Genomic DNA, 21703 nt, shown 5'->3' with positions numbered 1-21703 from the left:
CGCGAGGAGCTCACCCCCTTCCAGTTTTAACGGAGGGGAGAGCCCTGGCCGGCGTGGCTCCGTGGTTGAGCGTTGACTCGTGCACCGAGAGGTCACCAGTTCGCTTCCCGGTCGGGGCACGTGCCCGGGTTGTGGGCTCCATCCCCAGTGTGGGGCGTGCAGGAGGCAGCCGATCCATGTTTCTCTCTCATTGATGTTCCTATCTCCCTTTACCTTCCTCTCTCTCTAAAACCAATATAATCACATTAAAAAAAAAACAACACAAAACCACGGGGGAAGAACTGAAAAAGCGCGGAGCACCCGTGCGCTGTGCAGCCTGTGATGTGCGTGCAGGCTGCGTGGTGCCGGCGCGTCTCCCGGCGGTGTCTCCCGGCGGTGTCTCCCGGCGGTGTCTCCCGGCAGCACCGAGCGCTCCCTCCAGGCCGGGCAGCGTCCCTTGGGAGCTGGGGCATGAGGCACGGACGGGACAGATGTGGCTGGTGCCTCCGGGAGCTTAGAGCCCAGGGCGGTGGTTGGGGCGGCAGGAAACGCTCCCCAGCTGGTGCGTTATTTTATTAGCTGCCTGTTACTTCCTCAGCTCCCCTGCCCTGTTCAAAGCTGCAGCACCCCACACTCCTCATCGGCCCGTCCTACGTGCTTCCATATTTCACTTCGCCTGGCCCGGGACGAGGCTGGTCCAGGGAAGTAACGTGCCAGCCTCCCAGCCGGTTCCGGGCAGGCGGGGTTTGCACGGAGGCCCCGCTAGCTCGTAGCTGCCGCTCTGCCACTGGCTCCTTGGGAGCGGGATGTGGGGGCAGGCCCGGGGGCCGGGAGCTGTCCTCGCTGCCACCGGAGGGGGCTGCCCGTGTCCTTGGCAGCGCTGGCTCCAGCCGGGCATGATGCCAGCGGGAGTGGCTGGGGCAGGGCCTGGATTCTCGGATCCTCAGCTTCTTGGCAACCTGCGTGACTCAGTGGCTGGGAAAAGGCGGCCCGCACGGGGGAGCCCTGTGGCGGCTGGACAGCGGCGGGGGTTACTCGTCCGCCGGCCGTGGGGCCAGCCCTCTCTGCCTGTCCCCCAGCGGGTGCTTCCTGTGGCGCTGCCATTCCGGGGGCTCCCTACCTAGGTCTCCCCCTTCCGGCAGCTGTCCTTCCACAAGTCACTCTGAGGCTGCGCCCCCGCCCCCCCCCCCGCGTCAGCCCTCTTGGAAAGGAGGGTCCCTGCCACCGAGGGGCACCATGGCCTCTTGTAAAAGCTGGGAGCAGCCCGGCGGGGGGAGGGGGAGGTCAGTGGTTGAGCGGCGACCTAGGAACCAGGAGGTCACAGTGTTATTCCCGGTCAGGGCACATGTCCAGGTTGTGGGCTCGATCCCCAGTGTGGGGTGTGCAGGAGGCAGCCAATCCATGGTTCTCTCTTATCGTGGATGTTTCTCTCGCTCTCTCTCCCTTCCTCTCTGACATCCATAAAATATGTTAAAAATAAAAAACTTAATAAAGATGATAAACGTAAAAAACCGAAAAGGCTGGGAGCAGCCTCAGTGCCAGGCTGCCGTGTGGCTTTGGGTGAGTTTGGTGCCACCTCCAAGCTTTTGTCCCCGAGCTCACCTGCCAACTGGCACGTCAGTGAATAGCGGAAATACCGAGGGTCCCTGGCTCAGGCTCAGGCCGTGGGCTGGTGGGGAGGGAACGGGAAAGAGAGGTCAGGATCCTGGGCTGGGACTCACACAGGGGACAGACTGCCCCCCCACCCCCGCCACTGACAGGGACCCCGCCAGCCCCACCCCCGCCCGTGCTGCCCGGAACAAATCCGCTTGTGATCTGGAACCCGTGCAGAGCCCTGGGGGGCCAGCCTGCTGGCTCCTTGCCTGGCACGGACCCGCCCTGCCGCCTCGGCACGTTACTTGCCCTCTGGGCCTTGATTTTATCCGTTTTACCACAGGGATCATTTACCGTGGCTTCATCAGAGGCTGCATGAAAGTACGTCCCGCCCCAGCTGGCGGGGCTCAGTGGACAGAGCATCGGCCTGGAAGGGTCCCAGGTTTGATTCCCGCTCAGGGCCCATGCCGGGGTTGCGGGCTTGATCCCCAGTGTGGGGCGTGCAGGAGGTAGCCCATCAGTGATTCTCATTCATCATTGATGTTTCCCTCTCCCTTCCTCTCTGAAATCCATAAAAATGTGCTTAAAAAATGAAAAAAGAAAGTGCTTTGTCCCCACGAGGAGCACCAAGGCCTGGCCAGGCTGGGCTCCGGGGAGTGGGGGCTGCAGATGGGGGTGTCTGCTGCGCCCTGGTCCCTAGGAGTCTCAGTCAGAGCCGGAGGGGGAGGCCGGGTGCAGAGGCAGCACAGACCCAGGCCCTCTTCCTGCTCAGGGCTGGGCGGCTCGCCCTCACACCGCGGGTCTCCCTGCCTCGTAGAGCCGGGCTGGCAGGGGCTGCGTGGTAAGCGACTAGATCGTGGGCCTCAGGTTCCCAGAAACGAGAGGGCGGGAGTTGGGCTGGGCCGGGCCCCAGGTCAGGTCAGGAGGCTGCAGGCCGAGGAGCGAAGGCCGGGGCGAGCCTCCCCTCTATTTCCTGGACGGGACGTGGTGCTGTAAACAGCTTCGACAGGAGTCACCCTCCGGCTGAGTCACAGCTCCTAGCGACAGCCGCGAACTGTTTATCAACAACGGCTTCGCCCCCACAGGGCCTGCCCCCAGGAGCTGGGGGAGGGAGAGGCGCCCGCAGATGTGGGCTGCAGCCGGCCCCCTCCCTACACCCTGTTCCTCCCCCACCCACCGAGGGCGGAGTGTGGGCAGCGGGAGCGTCGGTGCGCATCTGTGCTCACATGTCCGTGGCCGGGCTTGGCTATGTCTGGGCTGTTGTGTGGCTGGCCAGGTGTGATATCCCGTGGCCACCTGGCATGGAGGCAGAGCCCTGAGGACAGGTGGCCGGTCACATGACCTCGGTGTCCTGGGACAGGCGAGGGGGTTGGCGGTGACCACAGCACCAGGTGTTCTACCGGCAGAGTCAGACCGGACCGTTCAGCTAAGAAAGAATTCAGAGCCAAGACTCAAATGAGAAGAGAAAGTTTATTCAGAAAGTCGCGGAGGTGGAAGCACGGGCTCAGGAAGCAGGGACAGAGGAAGGAAGGGCCTCGGAGCTCAGGAAAGAGAAGGGGAAGGTGGGGAGCCAGGGGGAGGGAGAAGAGGGAGAAGGAGAGCGGCTGGGTTCTGTCCTCAGGGCCTTAAGGGCAGGGATTTTAGGGGAGGTCCCAAGGGAGGGTCTCAATAGAAGGTGCACCAGCGTTCCAGGTGTTCCAGCGTTCCAGGGTCTGGTCTCCACCGATTGGCAGGCGCTGGGCAGGGTCATTAGTCAGTGCAGCTGGTCCTGAGGTCAGCGCAGCGTCACTTGTCTGGCTTTGCTGCTTTTCTGGGCCTGGAGCTGAACCCCACGGAGGCCCCCATACGGTTCCCAGGGCTTAGTGCTTTAGGGAGCAGTGGTGCCCGCGCCTGCCGCATCGGAGTCCGTGAGGCCACTCTTGGGGCCTTGGTCCTCCGGTCCGAGCCGTGTGACCAGCGATATGAAAGGTCAGAGGGTCCAAACCAGGGGTCCTCAAACTGCGGCCCGCAGGCCACATGCGGCCCGCCGAGGACATGGATCCGGCCCGCCGGGTGCCGCTGCCTGTCCTGCTTAGCAGCCGATGCGTCCCGGGCCCGCAGTGCGCATAGGAATTTGTTCATAGTTTTTTTTTTAAACTATAGTCCGGCCCTCCAGCGGTCTGAGGGACAGGGACCTGGCCCCCTGTTTAAAAAGTTTGAGGATCCCTGCTAAACCACACGGCCAGTGATATGTCAGGGAGGAAAGGTTACGGGGATGGGGCCTTGTTTTCCTGGTTGCTAGGCACCGGGCTTTCCGCCATGGTGACCTTCCTTCTGTACCTGGCCCGTCTGTCGTCCTTGCTCTGCTGATGTCTGCCTGATCTCCTACCACGAGGGCCCGTGACTGTGGGCAGGGCTGGTGTGAGTGCTCCCAGAGGCCATGGCTGCACAGAGCTCCGTGCACAGCAGGTGTGAAGGGGTCCCTGGTGGGCCCAGCCCCCACATGGGGCAAAGTGGTGGAGGTGCAGATGGAACGGCCCTACCTGTCTCCAGCCCCCACAGCCCTGGCTCTCGGTGGCCAGTCTGATCTTAGTTCCAAGTGGTGGCAGTGATGTGGGGACCCCAGGCCTGCAGGAAACAGAGGCCTCTGCACCTGCCCCTCCCCTCCGCAGGCCCCGCCCTCTTCAGGCCCCTCCCCACCACAGACCCCTCCCTCTTCAGGCCCCTCCCCTCCAGAGGCCCCTCCCTTTTCAGGCCCCTCCCCTCTTCAGGTCCCTCCCTGCCACAGGCCCCTCCCCTCCACAGGCCCCGCCTTTCTTGCCCTCAGCTGGTCATCCTGCCCCTTGGCTGTGACTCAGACCCACTGCCTGTGGCCGCTGGGCCTGGCCGGGCTCTGAAAGGAATAGCCATGACCTGGGTTGAGGTCAGGCCGACCGGAGCTGGAGGCTGGGGCAGGGGAGATGTGGGGGTGACAGGCTGGGAGGCTGGGGGGGTCGTTGGAGAAGAGCCCAGGAAGCCTTCTCTGGGCTCAGGAGCATGGAAGAGAGAGGTGGTTCCTTGCACGGGCCTGCTCCTGGGAGGCCCAGCAATGCTATTGAATCAAAGGCATTCACAGCCAGACACAGAGCAGGCAGCCTGGTTCCCATGGGGCCTGTGCCCCAGCGCCTCTCACGCTCCCCCCACCCTCAGACTCGGATGGAAACGCTGTCCCAGCCAGTTTCCCATTGCCCCTTCCACAGCACCGCCCAAGGGTCTCCCCTTGAGAGGAGGAGGCCACAGCTCAGGGAAGGCCCCCCATGTCACCTAATGCCCCCAAATGCTCCGGAGAGCTCCGTGGTACACTGACAGGGGGGCCAGACTGCCGCAAGGGATGCCCGAGGCCACACGCTGGGCAGCCGGCCACACAGGGGTGAGAGGTCAGGTTGGGGACAGCCCAGGTGCCCACGGCTGTCTCGCTTCTTGGAGCTCTGCTGAGCCCTGTCTCACCTGGTCCTGCTGGAGTCTGCCCTCCAGCCTGGTGCCGGCCTGGCCTTGGGGCAGGGGAGGGGGCTGAGCATGGTCTGTGCGCCCAGGTGCCTCCCCGCCTGGGGACCAGGGTTGCTTGCAGCGCCCCGGCACGGTTTGCTGCTTTTCGACAGCAGATGTTTCTGAGTTACCCACTGGGATCCGTTGCAGGGCCCACGCTGAGCAGACAGACCGCAGGCGGCGACAGTACTCCTGGCGCAGGCAGCACCCGCCAGCATCCACTGGGTGTTCACTACGTGCCAGGCGCGGGGGCAGGCACGGGACCACGGGAGGGGATCAGAGCGCAGCCCCCCCCGAGTGCCGACCTCCAGCCAGGCCCATGCCCAGTCCCTGTCAGACCCTCCAGCACCCATGCGCCCATTTTACACACGAGGAAACTGAGGCCCAGGGTTGCTAAGTCGCTGGCCCAGGGTCCAGAGCTGGCTGATTCAGAGCCCGGTCACCTCTGCTGTTGCTTGAAGGTCAGGGTTACGTGTCACCATGCACAGCAGGCTGTGGGGGTGGTGGGGGGTGCAGGGGAGAACTGCAGGGGTGCCTGGGTAGAGGTGAGCACAGGGGGGTGGTCAGGGGCTAGGACTTTGGCTCCTCCTGTGGGTGGGACGGAGCTGTTGGAGGGATTTGGGGGCAGGTGGAGATGTGCTCTGGCTTTAGGCACAGGGAGGCGGGCGCTTCGGGGTCCACCTGGAACCCCCAGCTCCGTGCCTCTGATGGCCACCTGCATCCCTGGAGAAACCCGGACCCCAGGGCTTCCTGGGTGAATGTGGAACCCCTTCTTCCGTGAAGGAGACTGCTGGGAGCCTCGTGGTGGGAGTTCCAGGTTGAGGGCGGGGTGGGAGGAATTGGGGTTTGAAGACCTCTGCACCCCCCTCCCTCCACGGGGGGGTGGGGAGGGTGGTCAGGAAACAGGCTCAGCGAGAAGAGGAACCTACAGGCCCCGCAGGGAAGCAGGTCTCTGCTCACGGGCCCCGAGCTGCCTGCTCAGCCGGGTCCCCTGTGCCCACAAAGCCACCGGAAGAGGATGTGAAACGGTTCCAGAGCCAGAGCCGGTGCTGGCGGGGCTGGGCGGCAGGGCGGCATGCGGGGCCCCGGCCGCCCCAGCAGCGCCCACCATGTGCCGACAGGCCGGCTGCGGAGCCTCTGCCGGAGCCCCTCTCCCCCCGACCTCCGCGGTCCTGCGCGCCCCGCCGGCGGCCCGCCACCAGGGTCCCAGGAGGGTAAGGAAGCAGCCCGGCTCTGTCTGTCTCTGGGTCGCCCTGTGGCTCTGGGTTTGGGGACGGGAGCTCTGAATGCCGTGGCAGGAGCGTCCGTGGCTCTGCATTCTCCCGGCTCCCAGCCTCAGTCTTTCCATTTGTCAGATGGGCGTTGGGCTTGTCCGTGGCTGCCCGTGGGGACACGGAGACGGGTCCCGAGTTGTTCTGAAATGTGTTCGTTTAACGACTGCCCTCCGACAGCTCGCCCGCCTGGCTGCGTTTGCTGGCTTTTCTGGAGTGATGGTAATTGTGGTGACAGTATTATGTTTGTGCTTCCCTACTTGGCACAGTAGACAGTTGCCACCCTGGTTTGGTTCTGCAGTTTAGCATGAGGTCCCGTGTCGGGTGCCAGGGGTGGAGGTGCCCTGAGCGGTAGTGGGGGGCCGGGGCCGGAGCCTGGCGGGTTCACGCTCACCTGGCAGTCCCACTGGCGGAGCCGTGTTTAGATCTCGGTGACTTGTACCCGCCACCTTTCTGACCCGGGGTGTGACCTCCACAGGCAGGGGGACGGGTGCAGGGCCCAGGGTGTTGGAGGAGACAGCTGGGCGCACCCCGCGAGAGCAGGCCTGAGCTGGAGCCTGGGCCCGGCTCCGGACGGAGCCCCATCCGCGCGTCCTTGGCTGGCCCGTGGCCTGGTACAAGCGGGAATTCCTGGCCCTGCCCGTCACGGGAGCAGGTATGACAGCCATGTGGGTGACTCCAGGTCTAGGCACTCAGGTGCTCGACTCCACCGGGGCCGGCGGACAGACGGGCAGACGGGCAGAGGGCTTCGCGAGGAGGCCGGCTCCCACCCGCCATGGCCCGGGCAGGCAGGCCCGCCGTACCCAAGGGCAGGAAGGGCTGGGTGTTCCTCGCCTGCGTCTCTGTGGTGACTGCCAGGAGGTGGGCCATCGCCCGCCGTCCTAGTCCGACCGTCCCGAGCCCCACGCCCTGGCCAACGCCTCTGCTAGCCCCAGCCCCCGAGGTGAGTTTCCAGGGCAACCGGTGCCTCTGCCAGAGGCTGGGTGCTTCCCCTGGCCCCCCCCCCGCCCCCCGTGGGAACTGGTTGAAGGAGTTTGGCTGGAAGCTGCTACAGGAGAGCCTCCACCTGCCACCTGGGTGTGTGTGTGTGGGGGGGGCGCTGCCTGTGGTGCCCGAGTGCCCGCCCGCCGGCCTGTCTCCCTCTCCTGGCGGGTGGGTGGCCCTGGGTCAGCGGCTCCTGTGCAGGGCGATGGTGTCTCTCAGATTACAAAGGGCTTTTGTGCTGCATTTTATCGTCTGCTCTGCTGAGAACCCCGAGAGTCAGCTGGCGGCATTGTTATTCTTGTTGCTGTTCCCACCTTACTGACGGACATACTGAGGCTCAGGAAGGTGAAACTGAGGCTAGGAAGGTGCAGGGCAGGGGCTTGAACATAAGCCTCGGCCCCAGATCTTTTTTTTTTTTCGGCTCCAGATCTTGAGAGCTTCCCAGACATCCGGGGAAGAACGGTGCTGTTGGCACTGGGTCGTCCCAGGCCCCACGGTGCGGTGGCCGCTGGCTGACACCCAGCAAGGAGGGGAGGTTAGGGGCACGCTGAGTCCCTTGGGTGTGATGGGCGCTTCTCAGGCAGGGTCTGGCGTCTCCCACCAGCACTGCTGTGGGATATGGCTGCCTCCCGATCAGTGCCCCCCCCCCCCCCCCCGCCCCGCCTTGGGGACAGGTTTGGGGCTGAGACCGGGACCTTCGGGCCCCTGTCTGTTATTCTCCGCGTCAGGCTCAGGGGCAGAGTGTCTCCGGTCTGTCAGTGTCCCCTCTGCTTCTCTTCCTCTCTCCTCCCTGCCTTCCACCTCAGGCTGTCACCTGTTGGACTGGTGTCAGGGCCCGCTGGCGTGGGGGGCACTGAGCCCTCTGGGGGGTGCGAGTGGGGGGACAGTCCTCAGGGCAGCCCAGTTCCCACGCTGTAGATGGCATTTATCAGGGACCCCGGGCTGTGCGTTTGCTCGGAGTGTCTCCATCAACCTGGAGGGTCAGAGGCAGGGCTGTGAGCGCCCCTTTGCGGGGGACAGCAGGGCCCGCAGCGAGCTCCTGGCACCCCGTGCCGCGCGCTGTCCATGGCTCCAGGCGTCAATGGCTCTTGTTCTGACTGTCCTGGGGCAGTGACGCCCAGTGAGGTCAGAGATTTGTGATGGTGATGATGTCACACCCTCCGCCCAGGAAAGTCTCCTGAGGTTTGGAGGTGGCGTTTCCCGCCTGCTGAGCCCCTCTGGGCTCTGCCTCCTGCCTGAGGCTCCCCTCCTTGGCGGAAGAGAGGGCCCCTGGAGGTTCCCAGAAACCTGGCGGCCGAGGAGGCGGGGCTGAGCCAGGCCCACCCGCTGTTCCAGGAGCTCCCAGACAGGGCCCAGGTGTGTCACCTCCTGCCAAGGTGTGTGCTCACCCGCCCACAGAGGGCCACCCCAGGGCCCGGGCAGGCCAGGAATGGTGACGTGTGTGGGGAAATGACTGGGGAGCCGGGCCAGGCCACACCCTCTTCGGGTGCTCCCTGGCTCTAAATATAGACCACAGAAGGCAGACCCACGGGGTGCCCTTTACCTTCCTCCCCCACGGCCTGGCCTGGGTCCCGGGCCTCTGGTCCTCGCTGGGCCACAGCATCCTCCGTAGCCTTGGCCCAGCGCAGCCTGGAGGAGGTGATGGCCAAGGCCTGCGCTCACCCAGCAATGACCTTGAGCCCAGGTCTTGCTCTGAGCCGCCCTGGGAGTCCTGCGGCGCCCCCGTCAGGGACGTCAGGGACCGTCAGGGGCGGGTGGGGCTGGGAAGTATCCCCAGGCCCAGGATGATGGCTGGAAACCCTGGAGATGCTGCAGTTGTGAGCGAGCCTGGCTGGGCGTGGCCAGAGACCCAGAGGAGCAGCCGGGGCCTCCCCTGGCAGGTGGTCTGCCCCCGGATGTCTGTGGGCAGGTGTGGGAGCTTTGCAAGGGTCACGACCTCTCTGGCTGCCCGTGTCAGCGGACGTGGTGGGATGGAAGTGGGAAGAAAAAGGGGCCCAGGTTTGGCCTGAGCACACCTTTGCCCTCAACTGGGGGAGGCTGCTCAGGGGGCAGGGAGGGATGGAGGCCCAGTGGGGCCGGTGGCAGACCCAGACCTGCCCCGGCCAGAGGGCCAGCTGTGGTCAGCTCCTCCCAGCCTCCTGCTGCTCACGGAAACACGGACCTTGTGTGGCCAGGTCGTCCCAAGTCGCAGGAGAAGCCAGAAATGTGGGTTTTTATGTGAAACCACCTGACCTTTCACTGTTGGCTCAAACATCGGAAAACACGTTGCAAGCCAAACAAAACGTGGGGGCGGGACTTGGCTGGGGTCTCATCCCGGCGGGCGGCCGTTCGCAGCCGGTCTTCGCGGCACCTGTACCAGGGCCTCCGCCTGGGGACGGGTCTCTGCAGCGCAGCGGGGTGCATGGGGGCTTCTCGGGACCCCCAGGGAGGGGCGGGTGCACCCCCGGGGGAAGGGTGGGAGCCTGGGACAGCTGGGGTCGGGTGCACTGAGCAGGATGAGGAGGAAAGGAGTGACCCATTTATCATAGCCGCACACGCCCCACAGTGCTTTGCGCCCTGTTCCTCCCGGCAGCCCCTTTGTGCCAGGTGCTGGGTGGTGCTGTCTTGTCAGTCATGCCCCCTTCACACAGGGTGAGGTGACCTGCCGGGGGCTGGGGTCACACAGCAAGAAGGGGTGGGGCTGGGCTCAGACCCAGCTCTCAGTGCCTGAACCTGTCTAGGCCACACCGCCACCCTGGGAACCGGGTGTGTGTGTGTGTACGCACGTGCGCACTCAGCTGAGCCGTGAACAGGCTCACCAGGACCCCGGGGGGACACCCAAAGCCAGGGCCTATGTAATGATGAACTGCTCACGCCTCACCTCCCCGCCTACCGGGCACCCTCAAAACCAGAGCGGTGGCGTGTGGGGTGCCCGCCTCTGTGCCCCGATGAACTGCTTGGCCTCCAGGCGCCCTTCCCCCCCCCCCCCCCGCTGTGAGCTTGCTTCCCGGGCACCTCCCTGGGAGAAAGATCAAGGGAGCCCCCAACGGGTGCGGGTTCCCTGGCAAGTTCTGAGAGCTGGGCCGGGAGGAGGGCCGGAGGAGACACTTCCAGCCGAGGGCAGTGTCCGGGTCCCGTCCCAGCTTTGCTGCTCTTTGAGGGCGTCCTTCTAATGTGCCCCCCCACCTCCCCTCCCCAGGACAGTCATGGAGCCTTCCTAACCCGCCTCCTAGGGACCTCCGCTCCAACCCAATCTACCCATCTTGCTTAAAAACAGACAAAACCAGCATTGATCACAGGTGTGAGATTACACAAATATTTGAGGCAGACTGGGAAATTCAGAGAAGCGCGAGGGCAAGTGGAGAGGCGCCGGAATAGCGCCGAGGCTGGCAGAGCAGGGCCCTCTGGTCACCGGCGCGGTGTCATGTCCGCAAGCGGAGCAGCATCCCGGTTTCTCACGGCTCCGGGTTGAGCAGCACTTCCGGCATCACGGGTTGCCGAAGGGCCGGTCCGTCGTGACTGTGCTGGGCAGGGGTGTACCCGAAGTTTCCGTAAATGTGCTCCCATAGAAATCCCGGTGCACGCCCCGGACCGCCAGCTGAGGGTGAATTCCTAAGAGTGGGGTTGCCAAGCCAACGGGCATATCGTTTTTAATGTCCCAATAGAAACTGCCAAACTGTTTTCCTCCGCCCCACCCCCTACCCCACCGTCCCCGGGTGCTCGGGTGGGCACAGAGGGTGGGAGCTGCTGGGGCCCCTCTGCCCATGGATACCTGAGGCTTGGCGCAGGTGGGTGCGCGGCCTGTGCTTGCGGGATGTGTCGTGTGGTGTCGCCCTCATTTTACAGGTGGGACACGGAGGCTCGCGGGGGTGCCCGCGCACGCACTCCCTGCCCCTGCACCCAGGCCCCGCCCCGGCACCCAGGGCCCGCCCTCCCCGCCGCAGGGCCCGCCCCGGCACCCAGGGCCCGCCCTCCCCGCCGCAGGGCCCACCCTCCCCGCCGCAGGGCCCGCCCCGGCACCCAGGCCCCGCCCTCCCCGCCGCAGGGCCCGCCCTCCCCGCCGCAGGGCCCGCCCTCCCCGCCGCAGGGCCCGCCCTCCCCGCCGCAGGGCCCGCCCTCCCCGCCGCAGGGCCCACCCTCCCCGCCGCAGGGCCCGCCCCGGCACCCAGGCCCCGCCCTCTCCGCCGCAGGGCCCGCCCTCCCCGCCGCAGGGCCCGCCCCCGGCCCGGCCCGCCCCCCGCATGACCTCAGCGGGCCGGGCGGCGGGCGCAGAGCGCAGCAGCGCGGAGCCGCGGGGGCCTCCGCCGCCCGCGCCGCCCCGGGTCCCGCGGCCCGGCCGGCCGCCCGCGCTTTGCGAGCCGCCCATGGTGCAGCGCATGTGGGCCGAGGCGGCCGGGCCTGCGGGCGGTGCCGAGCCGCTGTTTCCGGGCTCCCGGCGGAGCCGCAGCGTGTGGGACGCCGTGCGCCTGGAGGTGGGCGGCCCCGACAGCTGCCCGGTGGTGCTGCACAGCTTCACGCAGCTCGACCCCGACCTGCCGCGCCTAGAGGTGGGTGAGCCTGGGCGGCCCGACCCGCGGCCCAGCGAGGGGGTGGGGGCGGGGGCCAGCGTGCCGATCGGCCCGGAAGGAGGGTCCCTCTGCAGAAATCCCCCCTCCTCGCTGTAACCCCAGGGCAGCAAGGTGGGCGGGGCGGGGGGGCGCCCGCGCAGCTGGTCCAGCAGTTCAGGGACTGGCCCTGGGTCTGCCTGCCCCTCATCCACCGCAGTGTTTGCCCTCGCGGAGCCCGGGTGTGCCAGCCTCGCGCCCCTGCAGCCAGGTAGACCTGTTTCCGCGGGCTGTCACCTCTGCCAGCAGGGCTGGGCCCTGTTTCCCCGGCTGCCAGCCCCGGCTTGCACAGGCAGCTTCGCGATCCAGGTGCCTAGTGCTTAGGGGGGCAAACTCCTGGCATGCCTGCCCAGGGGTGGCGGGGACCACAGGGGCCTTCCAGACGGTCCTCTTTAGGGTCAGAGGTAGAGCTGATGTTCAGGACTGCTCAGAGGACCGGGTGGAGGGGAAGCTGGGTGTGGGGCCAGGTGTCTGGCAGGGAGGTTGGGACAAGGCCCTCTCATGCCCAGAGGCTGACTGACTCATTGATGCTTGGTTAGAAAATGCCCAGCGCCAGCCCTGGCCCGTAGCTCAGTTGCTTAGAGTGTCGCCCAATATGCCAAGGTTGAGGGTTCGATCTCTGGTCAGGGTTACCAACGAATGCATAAGTAAATGGAGCGACAAATCGATGTTTCCCTCTCCCTCTCTCCCTCTCTTCTCTCTCTAAAACCAATAAATACACATTTTTTTTTTAAAGGAAAAGAAATGCCCCAACACCTTAGGTTTGGAAGGATTCAGAGAAGGGGAGCTGTGCCTGTCTCCCACGGGGGCGGGACTCTTGTTTTTGGTGTGCTCTGTGTAGTGGGGTTCAGTGGGTCATGGGGTCACACAGGTTGCGGGGAGCCATACCTTCCTCCCGCCTGCCTGTGCACCTGCCCCTGCAGCAGAGAGAGCAGCTCCAGGGATGCGCCCCTCCCCGGCTCTGCCTGGGCATGGGGCCCGGACAGAGGCCAGCCCTGGGTTGAGGGGCTCAGCATGTCACGGCCGAGCCAGAGCCTTAACAGCGAAGTTCCTGAGACACCCCCGCCCCGCCCCGCCGCCCCCCCAGTGCTGGTTAGGGCCCCTTGGAGTCCTGCACCCCTCCCCCATCACCGTAGGCCTGGGTGTGCTGTGATTGCCGGCAGTTTGCAGCCTGGGGCTTGTGCCTCTGTGTGTCCCCCGTATCTAGCCAGGGACTAGATGCATATTTGCCCAAGGACAAATTGTGTCTCCATGCCCACCGTGTGGGGGGAGCGCGGGGGTTGGGGGGACCCCAGCCTGGGAGACTTCCTCCTGAGCTTGGCGTGTCCGGGACCCTCACCCGGGACCCAAAGCTTTGGCTTTCATTGGCGGCTGCAGCAGGACCCTGGGAGGCCTGACAGCAGCCCAGTCCTCATCTGACTTGCATTACATCTGGCAGCCAGTGGGGCTTTGTGTGCTGGGAGGGTCTGGCCTGCGCGCGCTCAGGGCCTGGAAGGTTCCTGGCCAGGGTGGGGCCAGCTGCTCAGCCCGTTCCCTCCCCCCTCCCTCTCTCTCTCTGATCATGTGCATCCCTGAGGACCTGAGGGAGAGGCAGGTCTGAGCCCTAGCCTGGCCCAGGGGTGGCCTCTCTGGCTCCCCTCCCCGCCTCCCCCCTCTCCCTCCCTCTCCCCCTCCTGCTGCTGCCATCCGGGCCTCAGCACCAGATCCAGGCCGCGACCACTGTTTAGAATCTAAGGGGAAGTTCTGGCTGGAGCAGGAAAACCAGGGTCCTGGCAGAAGAGGAGTCCATGCCGGAAGCCAAACACAATGGCCATTTACCACGGTCGGTGGAGGGGGTGGGGAAGTCCCTGTCCCTCCTGCCAATACACCCCCCCCCCCCTCCTCCCGGCTGGTTTCCTGGTCGCTGTACTGTGCCAGAGCTGAAGCAGCACTGCTGGGGTCCCCGTCCTCTCTGGAAACCCCCAGGCAGTTTCTGCCTTCCTTCCCCCGCCCCCCCACTTCCCCACCAGCCTCCACCCCGTCCTTCCCTCGGCCGGGCTGCCAGATGTCCTTGCACATCTGGGCATGTGCTCCCTCGTCATCTTGATTCTAAGCCAAGCCACCGCTGACCCGGCTCCGCCTGTGCGGTTCTGTGCTCTCGGGAGGTCGCCGGCCCCGTGTCCGGGCGGGCCCCTGCCTCGGCCAGGCAGCTCTCCGGCCTGTAGCACCTACTGGATGCGGGCGCCACCTGCCCATCCAGCCCTCCTGGCAGGTGCCAGCCCCACTGTCTAGGGCAGCTGTGGGCAAACTACGGCCCGCGGGCCGGATCCGGCTGTTCTATCCGGTTCTCTTGCTCTCCCCTCCGCTCCTTTACTTTGAATTTATATTAGTTCACACAAACACTCCATCCATGCTTTTGTTCCGGCCCTCCGGTCCAGTTTAAGAACCCATTGTGGCCCTCGAGTCAAAAAGTTTGCCCACCCCTGGTCTAGGGGACCAGAGCCCCTGAGCTAGACGTACGCACAGCCAAGAAGGGCGCAGCCAGGACGTGAACCTGGGCTGTGTTCTCTTGGACACCTCCTGGGCACTCGGGACCAGAGGGGTCAGAGACGGCTGGCCATCGAGGCAACGTCAAGTTCACGAGGAGGACGTTGGAGCTGTGGGAAAATGGAACCAGGCCCAGGCAGCCCAGAAGCCGTGGCCAAGTGCGGGGCAGGGATGCTTAGAGGTCAGAGGAAGGCCAAGTGCTGTGGCCAGAGCACGCTGGGGGGCGGGGGGGGGGGGCTTCCGGGAAAATGCAAGCCCTCAGCAAGCCCCCCAAGGTTTAAGATAACAGCGCATAGGAGCCAGAACTCGGTGGGAGGCCCGGTGCTGAGTAATTCCATGCATTATGTCCTCTGCGTTCAGTACTATCAGCCCATTTAGCAGAAGGAACGACTGAGGCGCTAGAGCAGCCGTGGGCAAACTACGGCCCGCGGGCCAGATCCGGCCCGTTCGGCTGTTCTATCCGGCCCGCGGAGCCGAAAGAGCGGAGGGTTCTCTTGCTCTCCCCTCCGCTCCTTTACTTTGAATTTATATTAGTTCACACAAACACTCCATCCATGCTTTTGTTCCGGCCCTCCGGTCCAGTTTAAGAACCCATTGTGGCCCTAGAGTCAAAAAGTTTGCTCACCCCTGCGCTAGAGGGTAATGAGATTGCACAGCCTCTCTAAGCCAGCACGTGGCAGAGGCAGGGTTCTGACCCAGGCAGTGGGCCTGCAAGGCCTGGGAGCGTCTGTGGGTGGGATGGAATGAGGGGGGCTTCTCTGTTCTTGGGGTAGAGATACACAGGGGGTCTCCTTCCAGCCTCCCTGCCTCCTCAGGGTCATCTGGCCTCCTGACCACATTGGATGCAGAGCTTCCGTTTAGCCCCCAGGGCCTTGACCCTGGAGGCCCCAGAGGCATGGCCTAAGGTGCCTGTGTCTATGTGTCTGCCTGCCGTTTGCAGGGACCCCCCCCCCCAAAACCCTCCAGTTCCCTCTTGCTCTGATCCTCAGGGGCTGCAGGAGAAGGGCGGGTGCCCGCCTGGCTGGTTCTGGCTGGGAAGACGTGAGCACGCTGGGCTGTATGTGCGGACGCTCAGGGAAGGCCCGGAGTGGGAGTGGGGGATGGAGAAGCTGGACCGCCTGGGAATTGGACGTACCCAGGCCCTGGGAATTGGACGTACCCAGGCCCTGTCTTCCTTGGAATCGATTTAGCCCTGGCCCTCCGTGGCCCCTGATCGAGCCCGTGGGGCGGTTTCGGGGGCTGCTGGCTGGTGGCCCCGACGGCTCCCTTGGCGTGGCGCTGTGGCCCCTGTCCCAGGCTTGGGCCTCCAGCCTCGCAGGCCCAGAAATGCTGTGTTCCCGGACACACAGCTCCAGTGAAGCGACTCCCGATCCACTTCCGAGGATCCGAGAGTTGACGCCTGCGGCCGGGCCGGGGAGAGAGCGGACGAGAGCCAGGCGGCTGGGTGGGCAGGGCGGGAGCACCCAGCACAGGGCTGCATGGGGGGAATCTGGGTGCGGGTGTTGCTCTGGCACTTTCCTCCCCGAAGGTGGGACGCCTGCACAGCCCACTCTCAGTCCCGCCTTGGGCGGGCGTAATGCTGTTCTCTAAAGGAGGAGCAGAGCTGGAGCAGGAGCGTGGGCTGGGGGGGGGGGGGGGGGGCGGGCAGAGCGGCGCTGGAGTGCTGGCTCGGCCCGCAGCCTGACCTGCTCCTGCGCCCTGAGCCTCTGTTTCCTTTTCTGTAAAACGGGCCTGTGCCGGTTCCTCCGCGGAGGGTCCTGGGGAGGATCGACAGACAGTCCCCGCAGCGCCTGGCACAGCGTCAGAGCCGACGGGCGGGGGCTGCCCAGGTGTGTGTCCTGCCCAGGCTCCAGGGGCGGTCCTTGTAGCTGAACCTCGGGCCTGTGGGGGCCCTGGACGTCCCCTCAGAGAGAGGTGTGGGTACGCTGGGCCTGCCACCCCCAACTGGCTGGGTGACCCCAGGAAGACCTTCCCATCACTGGTCTCTTTTCTGCATCCGTGTGACCAGGGACAGACTCTGTTCTGAGGCTGCCACCATGGCGGCCCCCAGTGGAGCGAGGCCTGGGTGTGTCTCCGTAGGACAGGAGAGTCACAGGCCGGGGTTCAAGTCCCTGCCCCAGCTGCCACTTCCTGAGTCCCCGCCCGCTCCTTCCTCATCCATCAGGTGAGGTGTGGGGAGGATTCAATGCGACGAGTGTGCTGAGGGCCTGGCGCCCAGGAAGGGCCCACGTGTGCTGGACACTGTGGTCTGTGCTATTGCTGTTGGGACTGGACCCTCAGCCAGCCCCACCCTACACCTCCAGGGACCAGGCCCCCTCCTTCCTCCTCAGCCGTCACCAGCCATGTCCCCTCGCGGGCCTGGCCCCGACAGTCAGGATGGGCAGGGGGGAGGAGGGGAGTGGGCAGGGCCAGCCTGAAGGTCGGGTCTCTCCTCCCCACGGAGGCACATTTAAAGAGGTGGGCTCAGGCTGGTGGGAGGGTTCTTGGGGAGATGCGTCGGCCTCTTTGGGGGCTCAGCACAGCCTCCAAACTCCGATTTCTGGAATCACTGAGCTTCGCGGCTGCCCTGGAAACCACACACTTGAGGGGTCTCCAGCCAAGGCTGCCTCTGTGGGTTGCAGTGTCTCGACCGGGAGAGTGGCCCCCCCCCCCATCCAGGGCTGACCTTGAGTCCCCTCTGGGGCCATCTGTGCCGTGGGGCTCAGTGCAGGCACCAGCAGGGTCATGCGTGAACGATGTCTTCATCCTCCTGGCCCCGGGCTGATGGTCTAGGGGAGATGAGCCAGGACTTGGACTTGAACAATCCTGGATCTCTCCTCAGCCTGGACACTGTCTGCTCGGTCATCCTCAGTCTCCCGCTCTGTGTAATGGGTGCCTGGGGTTCCTGACGGCGGAGGAGGGTGGCCTGGTCCCTAGAATTCTTGGGATCCCCTCTTGATCTGTCTCACGTTGGCGCTCCTGCTTTCGAGCAGAAGGCGAAAAAGTCAGCAAGCCGCACGGCTGGCTCCAACCCTCAGACTCTCAGGGTGACTCGGCCCCCCTCCGGGTTCCCGGAGCCTCTGGCGGGTCTCCCACAGGTTTCCCGGAGGTTTTTCAGCCTCAGCTGGGACGGAGCGGGGCCTGTGCGCGTGCCAGCCGTCCCACCGCAGCAGCAGCAGGTCCCGCTTCCCGGGCGCGTCCGTGTGCCAGACGCCGGTCCGGGCTCTGAGCCTCGTGGCCGCCACCGTGACCCTGTTAGAGCGAGGCTCTTCTCCCCATTTCACAGGCGAGCTCACCGAGGCCGAGGGCGGAGGCTCGGCAGGGCTGGGAGTCAGAGCCCTTCATGCGGGACCATGCTCTGGGGTCTGCTGGGCTGGTGGGTGGCCGGTCAGGGCCGCGGGTGGCCTCGGTGACTCGGAGGGCCCAAGCAGCAGCTCACAATGGTGACCCAATGCGCACGGAAGCCCTGGCGAACCCCTCGTTCTACCTTGAGGGCAGTCGGGCTTGGCCCACCATTCCTGGGGACAGCACCCTGCTGGCCCGCCACTCTGAAAAGGCTGATCCGGTGACACATTAACAGATGCCACCCAGGGGCTCGGGGCTGCACTCTGAGGGACAGCGGGCTGTGGGACACCCTGGGCGCCCATTCTGCTGGCCTCGGCCACCAGGGCCTGGGGGCACCCCACTCCTTCACTCCACTGGACACGGGTGCTGGAAGGCACAGCTCTGAGGGGGTCCCAGGGCCCTGGGGTGCCTGCTTGGGTGCGACAGGAGGCCCTGTCCCCTGAGGACACAGCCTCCGTGTGACAGTCTCTCCTCCTAGCAGCGCAGTGCTGCCCCGTGGACGCCGACCCTCAGGACACCTGTCTGCTAGGCCGTCCCCCCTCCCCGAGGCTCCCAGCCCCTGCCAGTGCCCACGGGGCCTGCGGCCCACGCTGCTTCTGGCCCAGGCAGCCCGCTCTGCTCCCAGGGTGGCCAGGGTCATGTGTGGGTTCTGGGGGCGGGTGCCCGGGCTTGGCTGCTCTCCTTCCCTGGCTGCCCAGGGGGTGAGGGCAGGGAACAGAGGCCCCCTCCGCCCGGGACCCGGGAGCTCCCCCTAGAGCCTGCGCCTGCCTCGCGGTAGACGGCTTACGCGGTGCCCGCACTCAGAGATGCTGTCATGGTCTGGGTTGTCCCTGCAGCTGCTGCTGCTGCGGGAGGCAACAGGGAGGACGGGGTTAGCTCCGCTGGGGCAGTGACTCCCCAGCCCAGCCTGTGTGCTCAGCATCCCGCCCTGCCCCCCAGCCGGCTGGCAGAGGGGGCCCCTGGGGTGGGGGAAGGGCTCAGGGATCACATGACGCCCAGGCAGGGCCAGCCAGCTGCTCCCAGCCAGCAGGGCCCACGGCTCAGCGCAGAGCCGCTATTTAGACCTGAGGCCTGGCCCTGCCCGCGGGTTAGCCTGGCCAGGGAGCGCTCTGTCCAGCAGGCCTGGATGGAGGCCTGGGGGAGCCCGGTGCTGTGGGGGCTCCGGAGGGGTTCAAGTCCAGTGCCCTCTGGCAGCAGGTCCTGCGCGGCCTCCAAACTGGCAGGACCGTGGGCGCCCAGGACGGTGTGGCTCCCAGCTGGGCCAGGTGTGGCTGGAATCCCAGGAGAGGGACAGGCCTTTGTGGGAGGCGGCTTCTGGGACTTGGGAGGAGATGTGGGGGCGGCCTGGCCCTGGCTGGGTGGGGGTGGCAGGGCTAACAGGCCCCTGAAGTCCCGTCTGCCCCTCCCCCAGGGGCTCTTCCAGGCAGGGAGGGGTGTGCGGGGAAGGATGCGCCCATCTGTTTCTGTTTTTCTGCTTCAGGAGAAGGAATTCCCCTCCTCGCCGTAAGGGCTGGGCCTCCGCAGCGTGGGCTGTGGGGTGTGTGGGTGTGGGAGGTGCTGCTGGTGGGGGCACGTCTGCTGTGGGCTCCCTGCTAACTTCCAGGAAACGGCTGGCTGTCTCCCTGGAGGAGGCGGCGAAGGCTCAGGAGCCGGTGTGATTGCAGCGGCTTTCCCGTTGGTCCGATGCCCAGAGTGGGAGGGCGGCCTCGGGTCAGAGGAAGCGGGCTTCCAGAGGACGGCTCCCGGGCCCCCCAGAGCCCTCCGGGGCGGGCAGGAGGCGAGAGGCCCAGGCCCCCTCCCCGGCCCGGACCCCAGGGGTGCCGACGCCTCGGGTTATAGTACAGGATGCCGGCACCGGGTTCCGGCCCAGGGCCCCCCGCAGGCCCGGGCTTCAGGGCAGCGCTGTCAGTGGCCAGGCTGAGTCAGCGCTTGGCACTGGGCCTCCTCTGAGGTCCACGCCCACCCTGCCTGGGGCAGTGACCTGTGCGTGGTCCCAGCTGCTGTCACTGACCGTGTGATTGGTGGCCGTGTGCCCACGGGCACCTCCCAGCCGGCTCCTCCTGAGCCCTCGGAGGTTGGCACCTTTATTCCTAGGCCCCTTCCCGACTCAGTGGCCTCGTCCGGGCCTGGCTGACCGTGGGACGGGGCCACTGCCTCCGAAAACAAGGGCCTTCCTTTCTGCCTGGGGCCGGCTGCAGCCGCCTGACCCCTCTTCCTGGCCCAGCCGGTCCCATGGCTTTGGGTCCAGAGCCCCAGCTGCAGCCTGCGCCGTCAGCACTGTCCTCTTCCTCACCCTGTCCCCACGCACGTGACGACAGGGAGCGGGAAGTCCTCTGTTGCCCAAGAAGGCACAAGGCCCTGGATGAGCAGAAAGGGAAGGAAGCGGCCTCGCACGTGGCCTTGAGGAGGTCCCACACCTGCCCAGACCCGTGATGCTGGCTGCAGGCCTGGGCCGGGAGGAGCCGCTGTCCTGCGGGGTCTGCCGGGGTTTGGGGGCAGGCTGCGCGGAGGAGGGGCAGCGGGGAGGGCCGCCATGTCCCCCGGGGTGCCTCTGCCGGGGCTGTGGGGTCCCAGGTCGCCGCTCACCTGCAGCAGCGTGCCTCGGACAGGTTGCCGTCCTCCCAGCCTCCACGTGCCCAGCGGTGGGGTGACCAGTGACGGTGCAGGTCTGGGGGGCGCCCCGGGCAGGAGCAGGCTGTCCACACCCAGCTCCTGGCCGGCGGGACCGGAGGGGATTGCCCTGAGTAACCCGTTCTCAGGCTGTCCTCCTGTTCCGTTCTGGCTCTGAGGTGTGTGTGGCCACTGATCGGGGCCTCCCCGGGGCAACAGGGTGCATGGGGCGTCCCCGGCAGCGTCGGCCGGCAGGGCCCTGACCCCCCCGCGCCGGGCGCTGTCTTTGCAGAGCGCCACGCAGGAGATCGGCGAGGAGCTGGTCAACGGGGTCGTCTACTCCATCTCCCTGCGCAGGGTGCAGGTGCACCACGCGGCCGGCAAGGGCCAGCGCCGGCTCGGGGTGAGTGTGGGGGGCCGGGTTCCACATGCCGCCCTGGGACCGCACCCACTTTCTTCCAGGGCTTTCCAGCTCCCAAAGGAATCAGCCCCCCGCCCCGCCCCGCCCCGCCCCGCCCCGGCCAGGTGCAGTCCCTGCTCGCACATGGGTGCGAACATCCGAAAGGACACTTTCCACCGGCCCCCTCCCTGCTCGTAGGGAGTGTTTGTGTGTCTGGCCCGAGTTTCCTGTTTTGGCTGCTGCTCCCCGCTGTCCCGTGGAGCTGTCCCGACTGTCCTCCCACACCGCCGAGCCTCAAATCCCCACACTTCGTAGGAAGGGCTGTTTCACCCCAAAAAGGACAGGGGTGGGGGGCTGGCTGCTCTGTACACTTGCCTGTGACTTGGTCTCTCCGCAAGCACAGCCCGTGGCCCCTCCAGGTGGGAGCCGAGGCCGGCATTCCAGAAGGGAGGCCAGTTACCACGGTGGTCCAGCCCCTCAGGGCCTGGGACCCGGTCGGTTCCGTGGCCATCGGCACCGGCCTGCGCTGAGGGCCCCGTGTGCCCTCCTGTGCCGCTGCCTCCCGCCCCGACAGGCCGGCTTCCTTGTCTCTGGAACGGGCTGTGCTGCCAGGGCTCGGGGGACGCTCTTACCGCAGGGAGGGCTGTCCTTGCTCAGCCAGCAGGTGACCTGCAGGCCTTGCCTTTCCCATCACCCCCCCAGATCAACTTTTATTCTTATTTTTTTTAAATATATTTTTACTGATTTCAGAGAGGAAGGGAGAGGGAGAGATAGAAACATCAATGATGAGAGAGAATCATGGGTCAGCTGCCTCCTGCACGCCCCCTACTGGGGATCGAGCCTGCAACCCAGGCATGTGCCCTTGGCCGGAATCGAACCCGGAACTCTTCAGTCCGCAGGCCGACATGCTATCCACTGAGCCACACCGG

The 21703-nt window shown here is 65.9% G+C and overlaps 1 protein-coding gene across 5 annotated transcripts in view; it reads left to right on the top strand.

Moving 5' to 3' along the window:
- Positions 1-21703, top strand: part of RALGDS (ral guanine nucleotide dissociation stimulator) — a 41233-nt gene that overhangs the window by 7298 nt on the left and 12232 nt on the right. For 3 of the 5 annotated variants that reach the window (XM_080670921.1, XM_080670920.1, XM_080670919.1), the window contains exons 1-2: positions 11576-11857; positions 20667-20777. In XM_080670921.1, coding sequence (XP_080527047.1) covers positions 11675-11857; positions 20667-20777 — 294 coding nt within the window. In that variant the 5' untranslated portion in view covers positions 11576-11674. Of the gene's footprint in view, positions 1-6158; positions 6291-11575; positions 11858-20666; positions 20778-21703 lie in introns of those variants that run through there. The other 2 variants (XM_080670922.1, XM_080670923.1) reach the window with 2 other exon arrangements.

This window comes from Plecotus auritus (assembly GCF_963455305.1).
Source record: "Plecotus auritus genome assembly, chromosome: 5".
Lineage (NCBI taxonomy): Eukaryota > Metazoa > Chordata > Mammalia > Chiroptera > Vespertilionidae > Plecotus > Plecotus auritus.
The sequence above is the reverse complement of the archived record's forward strand: the minus strand, read 5'-3'. Positions and strand labels throughout refer to the sequence as shown.